This window comes from Penicillium nucicola, assembly GCF_028828085.1.
Source record: "Penicillium nucicola strain IBT 29836 chromosome Unknown utg000005l, whole genome shotgun sequence".
In the NCBI taxonomy this organism is placed as follows: domain Eukaryota; kingdom Fungi; phylum Ascomycota; class Eurotiomycetes; order Eurotiales; family Aspergillaceae; genus Penicillium; species Penicillium nucicola.
The window spans coordinates 1,983,842-1,999,805 of NW_026643129.1; the positions used below are offsets into that span (position 1 = coordinate 1,983,842).

Consider the following 15,964-nt stretch of genomic DNA (forward strand, 5'->3'; position numbering starts at 1 on the left):
GAGCAAGGAGAGACATCGCTGATTCGTGAACTATATGCCCCTGTCAGATCCCTATTGGTATTCACGAGCCATAGTCGGCCCCCAACACGAGGGCGTAGTGGTTTTTTTCTTGGGTCAGATATTGGAACTATGTGATTGGAGTGTTGACAACGGCTAAACGAACCGGAGATATGCGATGCATGAGTCTCGGCTCCGCAGGATAGCTAGTGCCTTAGGGTGGAAAAGAAGAGAAACAAAAAAAAGGTGTGTATAATTACAGTCAGACTAGATTTGATTGGAAAAGACCAGGAATTGTCACGGATGAGGCGTTGATTGGCGATGTCGGCCGAACTAACCGTTCAAGCTGAGACCCAGCGGGGCTTTTGCTTGATATCATTGGATTCTGATTTGTTGGGAGTTGGCCGTTGGACTAGTCTTCAGCTGTGCACTGCCATTGCCCCCGTAGATGGCCTTAGGGGGCCAGCTGACGACCTCGGGAGCCTCTAACCTTGGGGAAAAAAAGAGACCTGCCCCCATCTGAAGTACTTATTTCCGTCGCATGTTGCTCGTGCTCCGTGATTGAAAAGGCTAATGGAAAATAGGAACCAAGTAGTAGTTCTGTGACAAGACAAAGAGTCCTCCCGAGGTCCTGTTCTCAGCTGACAGTCCCAGTGCTGGCAATGGCAGTTCTCCAGGGCTGCCCAGGTCGGAGTCCGCAGGTCTTTAGTCATCCGCCAAGACCCAGGGGCCTTGTGGCCTCAGGCACCAGCACGTGACGGGAGCCGAGGTCGTGTATGTTGGGACTGAACAATTCCCAGTCCGACTGCAACCTCAACAAGTTCACTTGACTTGATCCTCATAATTAAGCCTTGCTTTGCAAAAGCTTGGACAAAGTCACCCGTCATGTCGAACATCACGCTCATCGTTGAGCCAAGGGGTACGGAAAGATAGCTCCTATTTATTTTTGAAAGCTCTCAAAACACGAGACCGCGCAGAGCACACGGCTAATTCTTGAGACAGGCAAGCCCATCCGCAAACTCCCCAAGGAGGTCGAGATCAGCCTCAATGCCTCGACAGAGGAACTGCACACTGCGCTCTCCGCAGCCTCCGGATGCTCCATCCACCGCATGAGAATCACCAAGGGTAGCGACCGCAGCGTGGTACCAAACTCGATTGGTACAACCATTGACGAGACGGGCCTGCGCAACTCCAGCGTTATCCATGTCAAGGATCTCGGTGCGTTTCCACACTTCCCATACCTCGCGGTCTCCGAGTAGAGATCAACCCCCCCCCCTACCCCAAAGACTCAACAACAGGAAAAACTAACCCACGTCATTTAATCAGGTCCCCAGATCGCCTGGCGCACAGTCTTCATCATCGAATACCTAGGCCCCCTCCTGATCCCCGCTCTCTTCCTGTTCCCCCTCCGCTCTTACCTATACTTCAACTATGACAAGCCCCTCCCGGAGCCAACAGACGTGCAACTCCTCGTCTGCGCCCTCCTGACCGCGCACTTCCTCAAGCGCGAGTTTGAAACCATCTTCGTCCATCGCTTCAGCAACGCAACCATGCCCGCCCGCAACATCGTCAAGAACAGTGCCCACTACTGGGCCCTGGCCGGCTTCAACATCGCCTACTGGGTCTTCCGCCCAGACTCGTCGGCTGCGACTGATGCGCCCAACGATGCCCTTGTCTATGCCGGTCTGGGTCTGTTCTCGTTCAGTCAGCTTGCTAATTTGAATGCGCACTTGATCTTGCGGAACCTTCGCCGCGCGGGAACTACCGAGCGTGGTATTCCTTCTGGGTTCGGGTTCAACTGGGTTACTTGCCCTAACTACTTCTTTGAAATTATGGCTTGGTTTGGTGTTTACCTCGTCAGTCAGTGCAACTGGAGTGTGTTGTTCTTTATTTTGATTGGTGGCTTGCAGATGTGGAGCTGGGCTTGGAAGAAGGAGAAGCGGTATCGCAAGGAGTTTGGTGACAAGTATAAGAAGAAGCGCACTGTTCTCTTGCCTGGCCTTCTTTAAATGACTTCCAACGTTGGATGGCCAATTTCTGGATTGGCATTGACATTGACATGAAGTGTTGAGTTGATGTTGTGGGTGACCACAGCAGAGAGCTTGAGAGACGCTCATCTCTCGAGCCGGCTATCGATCGATGTCGATTGTCACGAGAAAAAAAGATATATCTTCAATTGCTGATAATATCAAGCAATGTATTACTTTAAAATAAAACACATAGCAAATAGTGAAAATGATAATAGTGTTCCATTCGAACAGATGCAATGTAAAAGTAAGACAACCGCGATATGTTGAAGACCTCGACCAAACGCCGATAGACCCGGAACATTATACAAGAAAATCACACACAAAACGCCAATCCTACAAGCAAACAATCAAACAATCAAACAATCTAGTTTGTCAATACAATCCCCCATCCCATCCCAACGCCACCCATATTCCATCATGCAAGCAAGCACAAGTCCAAACAATTAGTCGCTCTTGACTTTCTTCAGCCATACCTTAAAGTAGGGCTCGAATTCCGACGTACAGTCACGACCACTTTCAACATCCTCACAGCCCTGGAACTGAACAACAAGATCACCATCCTGATAAACCCCATCCAAAGATGCGGCCAAGGAATCCTTTCCATAAGAGCTTAACACACGCTGGGGTATCAAGGCCGTGCGCGCAAGAACAGTCGGATGCCATTGCATGATGTGATCCTAAATAGCAAGCTCGGGTCAGTCAACAGTGCCCCAACACAGAGACAAAAAGAACATACCAAACCATGAACCTCAGCCTTGGCAAAATTATAATTGCGATACAATGGATCGAACCAAATATCAAGGAAGAAGCGTGCAAACTCTCCATTCCTCAAAATGAAGCTGCCAGGATTGAGGTCTTCCTTGTCTTGCGTGAGGATCAGATCCACATCTTTCTCTTGGAGGTGAGTGAATGTCTTGATGATACTATCGGGTGGGACGATAGGTGTATCCTTCAACATGAGTGATTCTAGTCGGCCTTTCTCGAAGATGAGGGATTTGAGGGATTTGCTCGGGTTCATGATTAGTGAGTGTGGGCTGAGGTGGAAGATGTATGCTGCTTTGGGGTGTGTTGCTAGGGCGTGGCGCACAGCGGGGACTATGGCCCAGCTTTGGGGGGCGTCGCCGATTGCTTCGGTGTAGTCGGCTGTGTTGGCGAAGAAGGTTGTATACCCTGTGTGGTGTGGAGTTAGTTTTGGGGTATTTTTCGGTGTTGGTTGTGTTCTTGGAGGTGGAACATGAATCAAAGGAATACTTACCATGGCGCTTTGCATAGTCTTCCCGATTTGCGATGATCTTCTTCACATAGCTCTCACTAAACTGTTTGCGATCAAGTACAGTGACGATGACAACGCCTGAGGTGCCTGATACCGCGGGAGATGTCGAGTATGAGGAGAAGAAATGGTGTAACAGGTAGAAGAGGGAGAGGAGACCGAAGCCGATGATGGCGATTGTCTTGAGCTGCTTTCTTCGGTAGGGCTGTACTCGCGATGATCGCGCGATTGGGAGCGGACTCCTCCGCGGAGGTACGGCGAATTGCATTCTCCTTGCCAGGCTCGAAGAGTAGACTTCACGTCCCAGGTTCAAATCATAATAATATTGACTTGAATTGGAGGTGTTGGAGTGTGAAGAAGAAGGGTGGAGATCATCCCGAGGTCGATCCCGCTCCGAGCTTCCATCCGAATGCGTCACTCGCATTCCAACGGGGTTCTATCTGCATCCAGAGAATAATTGAATCCGGGGAAATGATTGATTGGCTTATTATTTGGGTTATCTTTGTGCTCGGAATCCAATCCGGTAATATTGGTTTTATTGTTAGTCGAATAAAGTATAAAGTGTGCACCTATGTCGATGTATATATATCCACCCCGTCTCTGATCATGTATACTATGAACTCTTTACTTTTGCAACCGATATTTTTTAAAATGGCATCAATATTTCAACTGGCTAGTCTGTTGAACATAGAGTATTCATATACAAGCATTGTCTATCTCAAACCACGAGTATGACTATTGCATGCCTCAAGAGGCTCTTGCCCCACACTAAAACGGAGGAGGATTCAGATCCAATCCCTCCACAGACAACTTGAACTCATTTCGCGAATAACTTCCCGCGACATCAAGATCCAGTCTACCTCGCTCACAATCCTCCAGATCAATCTCCGAAATCACCAGTCCATCTTCAATTTTTGAAGCATCGTCATCAGTGGAGACCTCCCAGATGGGCTCGGCCACGACTTCACCGAGGGGTCCGACGATACAAGACCCACCGCGCGAAATATAGTGATCGGAGGTTTCTAGACACAGTCAGAGTTTGCAAATGATCAGGGAAATAGGCATTCCTCACCCTTGGAAGCATTACTCTGGATAATCCACGAAGGAAGCTCGTTATAGCGCACGCACTGGTTGCAAGACAGCACAAAGGTCCGGCCTTCGCCACCAATCGTACGCAGAAGCGGGAGCCAAGTATCACGACTATCAGCCGTGGGTGCAAGATAGATATTCACATTCTGCGAATAGAGACTTTGCCGAAGCATGGGCATGAAGCTTTCCCAGCAAATAGCAGCCGCAATGGTAAGTTTGACCCCATTCAGCTCCGTAGTAATAGCCTTGAGCGTTGAAGGTGAGCCCTGTGCCCAAATAAGACGCTCCGAGGCAGTCTTTTCCAGTTTCAAGTCAGCATCAGCTTGATCCCCCAATCTCCCTCAAAAAACAGGAAGGGAAGGATTTCACATACCGGCATCACCTTTCTTCTCTTCCCCAACACGCCCCGCACGGGATCGACATACAAAGCGGAACAGTACAAACTTCCCCCTGCTCGTTCAATCAATCCAGTAGTAATGAACACTCCAGTTTCGCGGGCCACCTTCTCCAGAAACTCTCGAGTTCCATCACCCCGATGATCCCGTCCTTTTGCCACGGGCAGTTTCCGCTCAACCCACTCATCTCCAGCTCCCGTAGGCGTGTCGCCAAGGTCAACTGCAGAGCGGAAATATTCCAGGAACTGATCGCGACCATACGATTCACGGGCACCTACCGCTGTGCCAAAGTCACAGGTACGTGGATATCCACCTAAGTAGGCCTCTGGGAAGAGGAGGAGGTGTACTCCCTTGGAAGCGGCGTGTTGAGTCACTTGCTTCAATGCGTTCAGAGTGGCCTCTAGTGTCGAGAGGGTGCGGGATTGCGCCACTGCGACAGTGATCTTCTGTGGCATTGTGTGATGATATTAAGAGTCAAGATTTAGAATGAGGAGACTAAGAGGCAAAAATATTCTATCGTTGGTTAAGTACTTAATCCGGGGATCTTTTCGGACCCTCTAACCCCCGACGGACCTTAGGCTTCCGGAAATATACTAGGCACTTTACTCTTGGCACTTGAACATGGAGTTTAGATGCTTGAGTAGAGCGCTCTGTTATATTGGGACACCAAATATCTGAGAGAGGGAGTTGGAAAGAACAAAGTAGTTGGTCGTCGTTTCCATATAGTTCGTGAAGAGTCATAGTCACGTGGACCCATAAAAAGTCGGACGTCAAACTCCGATGGATGACTTATACTTCAATGCCGATAAGTGCCGATGGAGGGAGATCATTCGCCCAAGAGGCATAAACCATTGGCGTGTCAGAGGTGTCGCTCTCGAAAGCAAAAAGTAAGCTTATTTAACTGCCGCATGCTATCATTGATTGCAGACTAACCTGTTCAGTGCACCGATAATAGACCCTGTGATAACTGCACAACGGCCAATAAAGGTGATTCTATACTATACAGCACAGATTGGTCATGGGCTGATATCATATAGAATGTGTATCAAGTGAACCGGTCACACAAAGGGCTCGTGTCAGTGCCAAGTAAGATATATCAGTCTCGTGCGGAATTGAATACTAATCTGGTTATAGATATGCTAGAGCACTCGAGGAGAGGATTATAGACCTTGAGTCCCAAGTAGGACAGAGAGAGCATATTACGCCGGTCATCCGACAAGAAACAGCACCGGATACTTCCCGCCCAAGGAACGATGGACTTTGGTCAAACAAGAGAACATTCGAGCGTGCAATTTCAGAGAATGAATCAGACATTGATTCTCGCACTTCAAGACGACGGCTACATGACGATTCGTCCCAGCATGGGTCATCTTCAAATCCACAAGTAGCCCAGGTTCCTTCAGTATCTACCACACCAAACCAGACACAGCCACTACCAGAATCGAATTCCAGAGATGCATTACCCGACGCTCAAGGCCAATGCGGACACCCAAGCTTGTTGATTGGTATAATAGCCACTTTGGCGAAGTCTGGTTCTTGTATATCTCCACATACTGAAACACCAACCACCAGCATATCATCTCCGTTCATAACCCAGATATCCCAATCAGATCGTCCACTTAGCCTTTCAAAGGAGATATCTGATCGTTTGGTTCAAATTTATCTTGAGAGAGTCAATCCACGATATCCTTTCCTTCATCTCGATACATTCCTCAGCTGGTATGAATCGTGGAAGGCTCAGTCACATCTGAATCGGGCTAGACGCCATCATGGTCTATGGAAGGACTATTTCGTTACCATGGTATGTTGTGTTGAGCTTCTTTCCAGAATTTCCATCAACTATACTAATATTTGAACCTCTAAGGTGCATGCTGTTGCCCTACTCTTGACGCCTCGGGTCTCTGAAAGTGACATCGCCTCATCTCAGGTTAGTACAACTCTTGCTATATCTAATGGACAAAGAACAAGACCTAAAAATGTAGTCTCTTTATAACACTGCCATGGAATATCTTGGCTACGTATTCGCAGAGCCTGATCCCATCTTACATGCTCAAGCATACCTACTTTTAACATTGCATGCACTTCACTCGCCCTCATCACAAATGATTATCACCATGATATCCGCAACGATGAGGTACTGTGTCATGGCCCAGCTTCATCTAGCCGAGAGTGAGCCAAAAGGACCGAATCCTGCTTTCTCGTTGGAGGTCCAAACCCGCCGCCGAGTATTCTGGTCTGCATATGCTCTGGATCGATTAATCAGCTGGATCTATCATATCCCAAACAATATCATCGACGAGCATATTAGCGTGGAGGTAAGCCCGTCATAATTTTACCCTGCACCGCTCGTGCAAAAAGTTGACAACGATAGCTCTTCTCAAACGTCGGAGACGCAGACCTTCACCGCGATAGCTCAGACGACAGCCGTATCAGAATAGAAACACCATCCCAAAAAACCCATGTCTCGCCCGCACTACATCTATTCCGGTGCAGGCGTATCCAATCCCGCATCTTAAGTACCTTACTGCGATCAGACTTCGAAGAGATAAACGCCTCGACAACATGGCGAGAGCACATGCTAGGAGAATTAGACACATGGAGATCACAACTCCGTCTGCTGAGCGACGTGGCATCGAAAAGCTACACGAGTGACCGATGGGTCGGCATGGCATACAACTATACCATCCTCCTCCTTCACCAGCCCACCAAAGAAAATGTCTGTAACGGCTTTGGAGACCGTTCCGTCCCGGCTTGTGTTCAAATTGCTATGACGTTCAGAACATTTCAAAAAGATCGACAGACCGCTCAATTATGGCCTGGGGTATGTAGATACGCTTGAGATTACCTGTTTTGTCTTATATGAGTTACATTGACTAACTTAACACATCTAACCAGCTCCTTAGCCAAGTTGCTGTAGGAATAACACTTCTCTACTGTTTCTGGGCAACACCACCCCAACACCAGACACCGGCCTATAAATCACGCGAAGTCCCCGAAGCACTACGAGCGTGTTCAACGGCGCTAGCCATTCTTGCTGAAAGATGGATTCAAGCTGAGCCGCTGCGTGACGTGTTTGATACGTTAGCTCGAGAAATACCTGTCTGCGGACTGGTCGTTGATGATCTACCGAGACGGATCTCGGGGGAGGCTGCTTCTTATGTCCAGTCCCAGATACCGTTGCTCGCCTCTATAATTATGCATCGGGGGGTTATGCGCATGATCCATGAGATTGTTACGGAGGATTTCCCTGGTGGGTTTGCCGATCCGCATCATCCGGTCTTGTCTGCTGGGTTGGGGGATCATTTGTGTTCTATTGAATGTCCTTTTTTCCGAGGGTCTGGTCATGCTGCAACTCTCGCGGTGGATTTCCCAGGCTTTGATTCCTTTGAGGATGGAATTGGGGGTGGGTTTGGGGTTGATGATGAGACTTTGATGTTTCCTCTTCTCTTTTGGGTCTGCTGAGTTTTGATGGACACTTGCAGACCTGCAGAGAAGCAATTCGCCCAAAGTTGGTTAATACAAAATCAGCATTAGGTATGGCCTGGAGCCGAGCCAAAGTCTTAATAGTAAACACGATGTAAGATTGGAGTATAAGTACATAGAAGACCCAATATGCAAATTCAAATAGTAAAAAAAACACTGCACCCAGGTGAGATCATTCTCACCATCATTTTCTGAAATGAACAGGGCGAAGATGACAAAATTTGTGGTGCTCAAGAAACCACCCACCGCTCTTTAGGATAATGATACAAGCGCCTATTCATCCCCTGACACGCGAGGAAACAACTCAATTGTCTCATTTCGCTTACACCTTCCTGCGAGCACTGTTCAACTGGCGACCGAAAGGACGAGGCTTGGTCAGGGCATCAATATCCAAGTCCTCCATCTTCTGCTTCATTTCATTCTTCTTGCTGTCGAGGAATTGTTCGAAAGTGGGAGGCTTGGGAATGTTGAGTTTAATACGCTGACACTTGAGGCGTGCCTGGATGGATGGCGTCTGCATGACCTGGTATCGGAGGTTCCAACCGAACGGACCCAGCTCCTTGAGACGTCGCGGGCGATCAGAAAGCAGATACCTGTCTAGACCACCTGACTTCTGGATTGAGCGCAATGCGCGTTTGGTGACTTTAATGAACAGATCTTCGCCGAGTGCTTTGCTGTGAATCTTCTTCCGGCGAACGTTGGGCTTCCAGCTTCGTCGGGTCTTGCCCTCGTTGCGGCCCTTGGAGATCTTGTTACCGAATCGGATCATGGATCCACCGTAGAGACCGCTGTTGGACTGCTTGTACCACCGGTTGGGAGCGTAGGGGTAGACTGGAGCATCTTCAGGCAGTTTGAAGACTGATCGCGTAGCCGGAGCCGTTGAGAGAGCTCGCTTTGGAGCGGCGATGGACAGGCTTCGGAAGGCCGCGGCGAGGGAGAAGGGGGCCACCATGGCAGATCTTGCGTACAGGCCTGCCATTGTGATTGAAATTGAACTCTGCAGCGTCGAGAGTGCAATGAGTCGTTGAACAACAAGAGCCAATTGATGCCAGGGAAGAATTTGGGGAGGCTCACCGCCTTGGGTGCGGCCTTCTCATTTGACGATCCCTTTGCTCGCGAATTTCGGCCAGAAGCATGTCCCGTTGACATTCATCGCGTTACCTCCCTCTTCTATCTGTCTTGTTTCTTTAAAGCTTTGTTTTACGCTTCGCTTTGGTTTTCCAACCCATTGACTTAACCTCCGCTCAAACAAGTGGCTCCTCGCGGCTACACCGTCTCGCAATCATGGTCCAGATCAGTGAAGTCAAGGGCAACTCGCGCGAGAACAGAACCGCAGCGCATACACACATTCGGGGCCTTGGATTGCGCTCTGATGGCACTTCGGAGACAACCGCAGATGGATTTGTCGGACAAGCAGCTGCCCGTGAGGTAAATGAAGCAACACCGGATCTATTGGCTTGGGACAGGAAAGATAGCTAACTCCATCGATCGATATAGGCATGCGGTATTGTGGTGGACTTGATCAAGGCGAGGAAGATGGCTGGACGTGCTGTTCTGCTTGCTGGTGGCCCCGGCACCGGAAAGACTGCTCTGGCTCTTGCTGTATCGCAGGAGCTGGGAACCAAGGTTCCATTCTGTCCCATCGTCGGCAGCGAAATCTACTCCGCAGAGGTCAAGAAGACCGAGGCATTGATGGAAAACTTCCGGAGAGCTATCGGTACGAATGCGAAAACCAATCAAGCGATTATAGAATGTCAGGCTAACCTATGATAGGTCTCCGTGTTCGCGAAACCAAGGAAGTGTACGAGGGTGAAGTGACAGAACTTACCCCCGAAGAGACCGAGAACCCTCTGGGTGGATACGGACGCACAATTAGCCATCTGGTTATCGGCCTGAAGTCTGCCAAGGGAAGCAAGAAGCTTCGCCTGGATCCTAGCATCTACGAGGCTATTCAGAAGGAGCGTGTTACTGTCGGAGACGTCATTTATATTGAAGCCAACACTGGCGCTTGCAAGCGTGTCGGCCGATCTGACGCCTATGCGACAGAATTTGATCTCGAGGCAGAGGAGTATGTGCCCGTCCCCAAGGGCGAGGTCCACAAGAAGAAGGAGATTGTCCAGGATGTGACACTCCACGATCTCGATATGGCCAACGCCCGGCCACAGGGTGGCCAGGATGTGATGAGCATGATGGGTCAACTGATGAAGCCCAAGAAGACGGAAATCACGGACAAGCTGCGCCAGGAAATCAACAAGGTTGTCAACCGATACATTGATCAGGGCGTTGCCGAGTTGGTTCCTGGTGTTTTGTTCATTGACGAGGTAAGGCAATGTCTTTCACTGGAGGTGACTTGTAGCTAACAACACTTTCAGGTTCACATGCTCGACATTGAGTGCTTCACATATCTGAACCGTGCCCTCGAATCGACCATCTCCCCGATCGTCATTCTCGCCTCCAACCGCGGCCACACAGTCATCCGTGGCACCAACGATATCAGCGCCGCCCACGGCATTCCTCCCGATCTCCTTGCCCGCCTCCTTATCATCCCCACCAACCCCTACAGCCCCGATGAGATCAAGACTATCATCCGCCTGCGCGCCAAGATTGAGGGTCTGAACATCACCGAACCTGCCCTGAACAAGGTCTCCGAGCATGGCAGCAAGGTCAGTCTGCGCTACGCCTTGCAGCTTCTGACCCCTGCCAGCATTCTTGCGCGCGTCAACGGCCGCCCCGGTGGCATCGAAGAAGCCGACGTTGCTGAGTGCGAGGACCTCTTCTTGGATGCCAAGCGAAGCGCAATCATTGTCGGCAAGGATAGCGAAAACTTCCTGTCATGATTGGCTATCAAATTTGAAGTGCTATGATCTTGTATACCATTGGGGTATGTTGGATATTTATTGAAAAGGCGAATTGTTTTGTGGGCCTGGTTTACGCTAATGCTATGTATCAAATTTCATTTTTACTCGTGTCCTTCCCTGAGCCAATCCATAGACAGCGAACCCTAGATTCCCACCTTCGCTGCTTCCGAGTCAGCGGATTGCTTGATCGACTCCAGGGCTATTAGGTATAAGATTACTACGAATACGTATACTGTAGAGGAGAGTAGAGTTCATTCGGATGCAACCTAAATCGGGATCACGTGTAACCCAGCATCACCACCCCGTTCCTGTCCCAAGTAATGATATCGCATACTTCCTCAACCTGAGTTCTTTTGCTTCCCTTAAGACCATCCACGGCGTTATCTCCGGGTGTGGTCTTGGCAAGTTTGAGCGAACCGCCACTCAGCGCTCTTGAAAGTCACCCGCCCCCCAGATAAAGGTGGAGCCTTGGTCAACATCAACCACGTTGACACCTTGACTCCCCCGACACCTACCTCACAATCATTATGGCCAACAACATGGACACAGACGCCGGCTCGGAGATGTTTGCCAGCTACGAGAACGAGCTGAAGCTTGTGCAGGCCGACCTGAACCAGAAGCTGGACCAGATCGCCGAGGCAAGCGGCGAGCAACGAAAATCCGCAATTCGCAGCGCAGAGCAAGTCCTCGACGAAGCGACAGAGCTGGTGAGTAGACATACCCCGAAAAAGCCACCGATGCGCCACAAGACACCAAGTCCCAGAAGGCAAAAAGAGAAGACAGGAAAGCTAATCAACCCGCTCCCCTCCCCGTAGCTCGATCAACTACGCATGGAGAAGCAGAACATCCCCTCCTCAGCCCGGTCAAAAGTCAACGTCCGCTTCCGCAACTACTCAACAGACATCGACGAAGTCAAGCGCAAGCTCAAGTCCCTCTCAGATGATCGACAGGCCCTCTTTGGAGATCGCTACACCGACGAGCCGCAGGATGAGCAGCTCGAACAAAGACAGCAGTTGCTGTCCGGCACGGACAGGCTGGAGCGCAGCTCTGCCCGCTTGCAGCAGAGTCAGCGTATGGCGCTTGACACGGAGGATGTTGCGCGCGGCACGCTCGGCACGCTGTACGAGCAGCGCGAGCAGATCACCAATGCTCGGAACAATCTCCAGCAAAGTGAGGGTTATGTTGATACTAGTATCAAGACTTTGAGGGGCATGGCCCGTAGGTACTGACTCCCCTGTTCCCTCGCTCTGGTAGATTTGCCGTATGTTTTGCTGACACCTCTTTCTATTTCAGGATGGCTACGAATCGGATGATTACTATTGCGATCATTACTGTTCTGGTGCTTTTGATCTTCGCCGTGATTTACAGCAAATTCCATTAGCGTTGGGGTTGAGCTGGCGTTGTGTATACTGGTGTTTTTTATGTTTATGTCCCTTTTTCTTCCTATACAAGACTTTCCTGTCTTTTGACGCCTTTTTGCCGTTTGCCATGTGCCATTTGTATGATACATTCGGCGAGACTTGATACAGCCCCATTGCTTGGTCTCCCGCCATACCGATCCCTAATCCAAGTGACAACATTTCCAAGTCCATACCATATCAGACAGGTCATCAGCATACGTATGCTGAGCCAAGGAGTATCGGACAATGTATGCAAATTTGCCGTATCTTGTCTGCTTCTTTCATGCCCATTTCCTGCGATGAATCACCTAGACCAAATAAAGCTCGTCACAAGACTAACTCGAAACCTGTTGTACAACCAAACATAATAACATCAAATAGGGGTATCTCGAACAGCAAACGCAAACCAAATCTCAAGAGCAATCCCACTGAATCCAAGTCCTACCCCATAATCCTCATCATCCCAAACGCAGCATTCACAACCACCCCCACAAACACAGCAACCCCCTTCCTCCAGCTCCAAACCCCCTCTTCCCTTCTCAACCACATAGCACAACCAACAGGCCAGAAGAACCCCATCACAGCCCCCCACAACATATCATCCATGGCCCCTCGCGATCCAGCCCCAATACTCCCATCGTCATCCCCTCCAGCTATCCCCTCCCCACCACCCGCCACACCCGCTGCCGTCGAACCCTCGTCCATCCACCTATCTTCCAGATCGCGTAGCTGGTCCCCCGTGGGCATTGTATCGCGTGTATGGGAGACGGATTGGACGGCTAGGAACTGGGAGCGCAGAGCGGTGACTTCTGCGCTGGTGAATCCAGCGCTGAGGAGGCGGTCGAAGCCGCGTGGTGCGGGGGTTGTCGTGGTTTGTGCGGATTGCTGGTTCTCTGTCTGGGATTGGGTGTTGGCCTGGCTGGAGCGGGGGAATAAAGTTGAGACTGCATCTTTGGAGGCTTGTTTCTTCTTTTCTTGGAGGAGGTGTGTTGAGGCTACTGCTGCTTCGCTTGCTAGGTCCGAGTCGGAGAGTGCGATGTCGCCTATTGAGCAGTGGATGTAGAGTCGTGGTCGTGTATCGCGAATCGCTTGCTTGCCCTTGCCATTTTCGGTTGTGGCTTCGCTTTGGTCTTCTGGTTCTGATGCGGGGCCTGGACTGCGGCTTGGGGATGGCGAGAGCTTCAGTGAGACTGTTAGGGCCGTTGTATCTTCTAGACCACGGCCGGCATAGATAAGACGGAGACGGTGTGAGGAGAGATCTGGGGGTAGCTCGACGCGAATTAATTGCTTTAGACCTGCGCCTGTTGTAGTCTCTGGGTCTGGGACGTCGAGTTGGAGATCGGGAATTGAAGCGGAGAAGCGGACAGTTACGAGGAGATCTGTGGTTTTGTCGTTTATTGTGTTGGAGGAGAGAAATGGTGACACCATGGCGGTTGAGCGTAAGTCATGTAGCTAATCTACAGATAGTGGTTGTGGTGGGAGGTGAGTCGTAGGTGACGTTGGAGATGCAGTGATTACCCCATTCCCGCGCCTCGGACCCCAGGATAGTTCGTCATGTGACACCTTCTAGACCAATATAAGCTGTTGTTTCAGCTATAAATATAGTTGGACGTTGGAAGTAAAGGAATCTACTAGAGGTGACGTATTCATGTACAGTATGGGATGATTTTGTTGGACGACCGAGGCCATAGGACATGTGTTACAATTACTGGATATCTCTATAAAGGTGGGAATTCAAGAAGTGTATTTGACATGTCATCATTGTCCTTAGACTAATCTATGCGTTGTACATGAAGATATCTCAAGATATCAAATGGTTGATGTAGCAGTATTCCAAAGAACGTCCAGCAACAAAGGAAAAAGAAAAAAAAAGAAGGGACCCGTCTCTATGATCAAAGCCCGGTTAGAGCTGAATCAAGCCAAAGCCACTGAAATGTGAAAGAGAGAATGCCGAGAGAAATGAAAAGATGAAATGTATCGACTGGTATCAAGCGTATGTACTGAAACAAAAGAGTGATTGCAATCCAATCCCCTTTGAAAACGCCATCCGATGCACTGGTAAGAAGACGCCGAGAACCCCCGTAAAAGAAACATGAAGGCTTAAACCATGAAGGATTCACCGCATCCACACTCTTCCTCTGTAGTAATGGGTCAGTACTGAAAATGATGGGAGGATAGAAGCACGGGCCACTTACTTATGTTGGGGTTGCGGAAAACGAAGCGTCGGCTCAGCTTATCTTCATGCCAGTCCATTTCACTGCCAATGATGCTGAAGAGGGCCTTGCTGTCAATCAGGACCTTGACGCCATCCTGCTCAACAACTTCATCGAACTTGCCCGGCTTTTCCACGTACTCCAGGTGGTAGGCAAGGCCAGAACAGCCTCGGTTCTTAACGCCCACCCGAATAAATTTGGGCTCCGGCTGGGCCATCAATTTCCGGAGTTGCTCAGTGGCCACCGCCGACAGTTTCATGGCTGCCTTCCTTGGCCGAAGTGGCCGACGGGGTTTCGGGGAAGTCTTCGGGGAAGTCTTCGGGGAAGCGGAGGTGGGTTTCGACTTTTGCGCTTCACCTTCCCGTAGGCTCACACTGGGTGAAACACCGTTCTGGAAGGTAGTCTGAGATGATTTCCGGTCGGAGGGGGGAAATTCAGCGGAGATGGAAGTGTCGGCGCCACCGCTACTTCGGGGAGGCGGGAACGAGGAAGGGAGGGTGTGAGGACGGTACGCTGTTGCGGTCTGCATGTCCCGCTTGGAGGAGAGGTGTGCGTTGCCATATGACGAGAATGAACGCAGGTGTCCAGCCGAGGGCTTTGCCCATCGGAGGAGTGTGGCGGATGATGTCACTGAGCGCTGCATGGTGTGGAAGCTCATGATTTCCGAGCAATGTGAAATGAGAGTGAGTCTCAACAAAAGATGCTATAAACTCATAGGATACAGTGTCCGAGGAATGGGGAAGTGTGTGAAGGTTCCAAGTTGGCAGGAAGAATCTCTGACTGTTTTGAGAATCCCCCCGTGGCCCCGGGTGGATTACCTAAACCAGTTGCATGACGCAGAACCGACCAATCAGCATTGAGATGTTTCTACACACAATGGCGCCACTGTTCGCCTGGGACTTTTTTGTAATGGTTGACTCAGCCCAGATGGAGTCCGGAGGATCTTTCAAGGGTTTGAGAGTATGGGGCTCAGCTGATTCGTGTTTTATATCGCACGACTGTGAGATCCTCAGAGTCGACAGCTCCAGCACTGTGCGTTTTTCGGAAGCTGAGTCATCACCAGGCACAGGGGATTTCCGTTCTTCGGAGTGCCTGGCTCACCCCTCATGAGGCCCCCAGGGCTCCAAATGCAGTTAAGTGGCGGGGATTAGCATCAGAATGACCATGACGACTTTCTCGATATACTTCTAGATCAGCATACTAAAATGGTACACTCAAACCTCTTTAAA

At 50.1% G+C, this 15,964-nt stretch overlaps 9 protein-coding genes across 9 annotated transcripts; 4 read left to right on the forward strand and 5 right to left on the reverse strand.

The window, feature by feature from the left end:
* Positions 1-882: 882 nt before the first annotated feature.
* N7511_005810 (trans-2-enoyl-CoA reductase (NADPH) TSC13) lies at positions 883-2,006 on the forward strand (the record flags this gene model as incomplete). Its single annotated transcript, XM_057128187.1, has 3 exons — positions 883-916; positions 1,000-1,215; positions 1,324-2,006. 3 exons carry the CDS (start codon positions 883-885, stop codon positions 2,004-2,006), a joined length of 933 nt encoding a protein of 310 aa, XP_056984704.1.
* Positions 2,007-2,470: 464 nt separating this feature from the next.
* N7511_005811 (putative alpha-1,6-mannosyltransferase subunit) lies at positions 2,471-3,721 on the reverse strand (the record flags this gene model as incomplete). Its single annotated transcript, XM_057128188.1, has 3 exons — positions 2,471-2,704; positions 2,764-3,197; positions 3,283-3,721. 3 exons carry the CDS (start codon positions 3,719-3,721, stop codon positions 2,471-2,473), a joined length of 1,107 nt encoding a protein of 368 aa, XP_056984705.1.
* Positions 3,722-4,065: 344 nt separating this feature from the next.
* On the reverse strand, positions 4,066-5,236 carry N7511_005812 (nitrilase; the record flags this gene model as incomplete). Its single annotated transcript, XM_057128189.1, has 3 exons — positions 4,066-4,319; positions 4,370-4,682; positions 4,760-5,236. The coding sequence occupies 3 exons, from the start codon at positions 5,234-5,236 to the stop codon at positions 4,066-4,068; spliced, it is 1,044 nt and encodes a 347-aa protein (XP_056984706.1).
* Positions 5,237-5,561: 325 nt separating this feature from the next.
* N7511_005813 (fungal specific transcription factor domain-containing protein) lies at positions 5,562-8,243 on the forward strand (the record flags this gene model as incomplete). The annotated part of the gene is made up of 8 exons (XM_057128190.1): positions 5,562-5,668; positions 5,737-5,768; positions 5,819-5,867; positions 5,916-6,582; positions 6,646-6,708; positions 6,764-7,096; positions 7,153-7,602; positions 7,677-8,243. 8 exons carry the CDS (start codon positions 5,562-5,564, stop codon positions 8,241-8,243), a joined length of 2,268 nt encoding a protein of 755 aa, XP_056984707.1.
* A 343-nt stretch (positions 8,244-8,586) lies between these two features.
* N7511_005814 (mitochondrial 54S ribosomal protein bL28m) lies at positions 8,587-9,243 on the reverse strand (the record flags this gene model as incomplete). The annotated part of the gene is made up of 1 exon (XM_057128191.1): positions 8,587-9,243. The coding sequence occupies one exon, from the start codon at positions 9,241-9,243 to the stop codon at positions 8,587-8,589; it is 657 nt and encodes a 218-aa protein (XP_056984708.1).
* Positions 9,244-9,548: 305 nt separating this feature from the next.
* Positions 9,549-11,101, forward strand: rvb1 (RuvB family ATP-dependent DNA helicase pontin; the record flags this gene model as incomplete). Its single annotated transcript, XM_057128192.1, has 4 exons — positions 9,549-9,692; positions 9,762-9,981; positions 10,038-10,585; positions 10,637-11,101. 4 exons carry the CDS (start codon positions 9,549-9,551, stop codon positions 11,099-11,101), a joined length of 1,377 nt encoding a protein of 458 aa, XP_056984709.1.
* A 548-nt stretch (positions 11,102-11,649) lies between these two features.
* Positions 11,650-12,503, forward strand: N7511_005816 (v-SNARE protein VTI1; the record flags this gene model as incomplete). The annotated part of the gene is made up of 3 exons (XM_057128193.1): positions 11,650-11,829; positions 11,938-12,344; positions 12,416-12,503. The coding sequence occupies 3 exons, from the start codon at positions 11,650-11,652 to the stop codon at positions 12,501-12,503; spliced, it is 675 nt and encodes a 224-aa protein (XP_056984710.1).
* A 460-nt stretch (positions 12,504-12,963) lies between these two features.
* Positions 12,964-13,950, reverse strand: N7511_005817 (DSC3 family protein; the record flags this gene model as incomplete). The annotated part of the gene is made up of 1 exon (XM_057128194.1): positions 12,964-13,950. One exon carries the CDS (start codon positions 13,948-13,950, stop codon positions 12,964-12,966), a length of 987 nt encoding a protein of 328 aa, XP_056984711.1.
* Positions 13,951-14,622: 672 nt separating this feature from the next.
* On the reverse strand, positions 14,623-15,393 carry isa1 (Fe-binding Fe/S cluster assembly protein ISA1; the record flags this gene model as incomplete). The annotated part of the gene is made up of 2 exons (XM_057128195.1): positions 14,623-14,660; positions 14,718-15,393. 2 exons carry the CDS (start codon positions 15,391-15,393, stop codon positions 14,623-14,625), a joined length of 714 nt encoding a protein of 237 aa, XP_056984712.1.
* Positions 15,394-15,964: the final 571 nt, after the last annotated feature.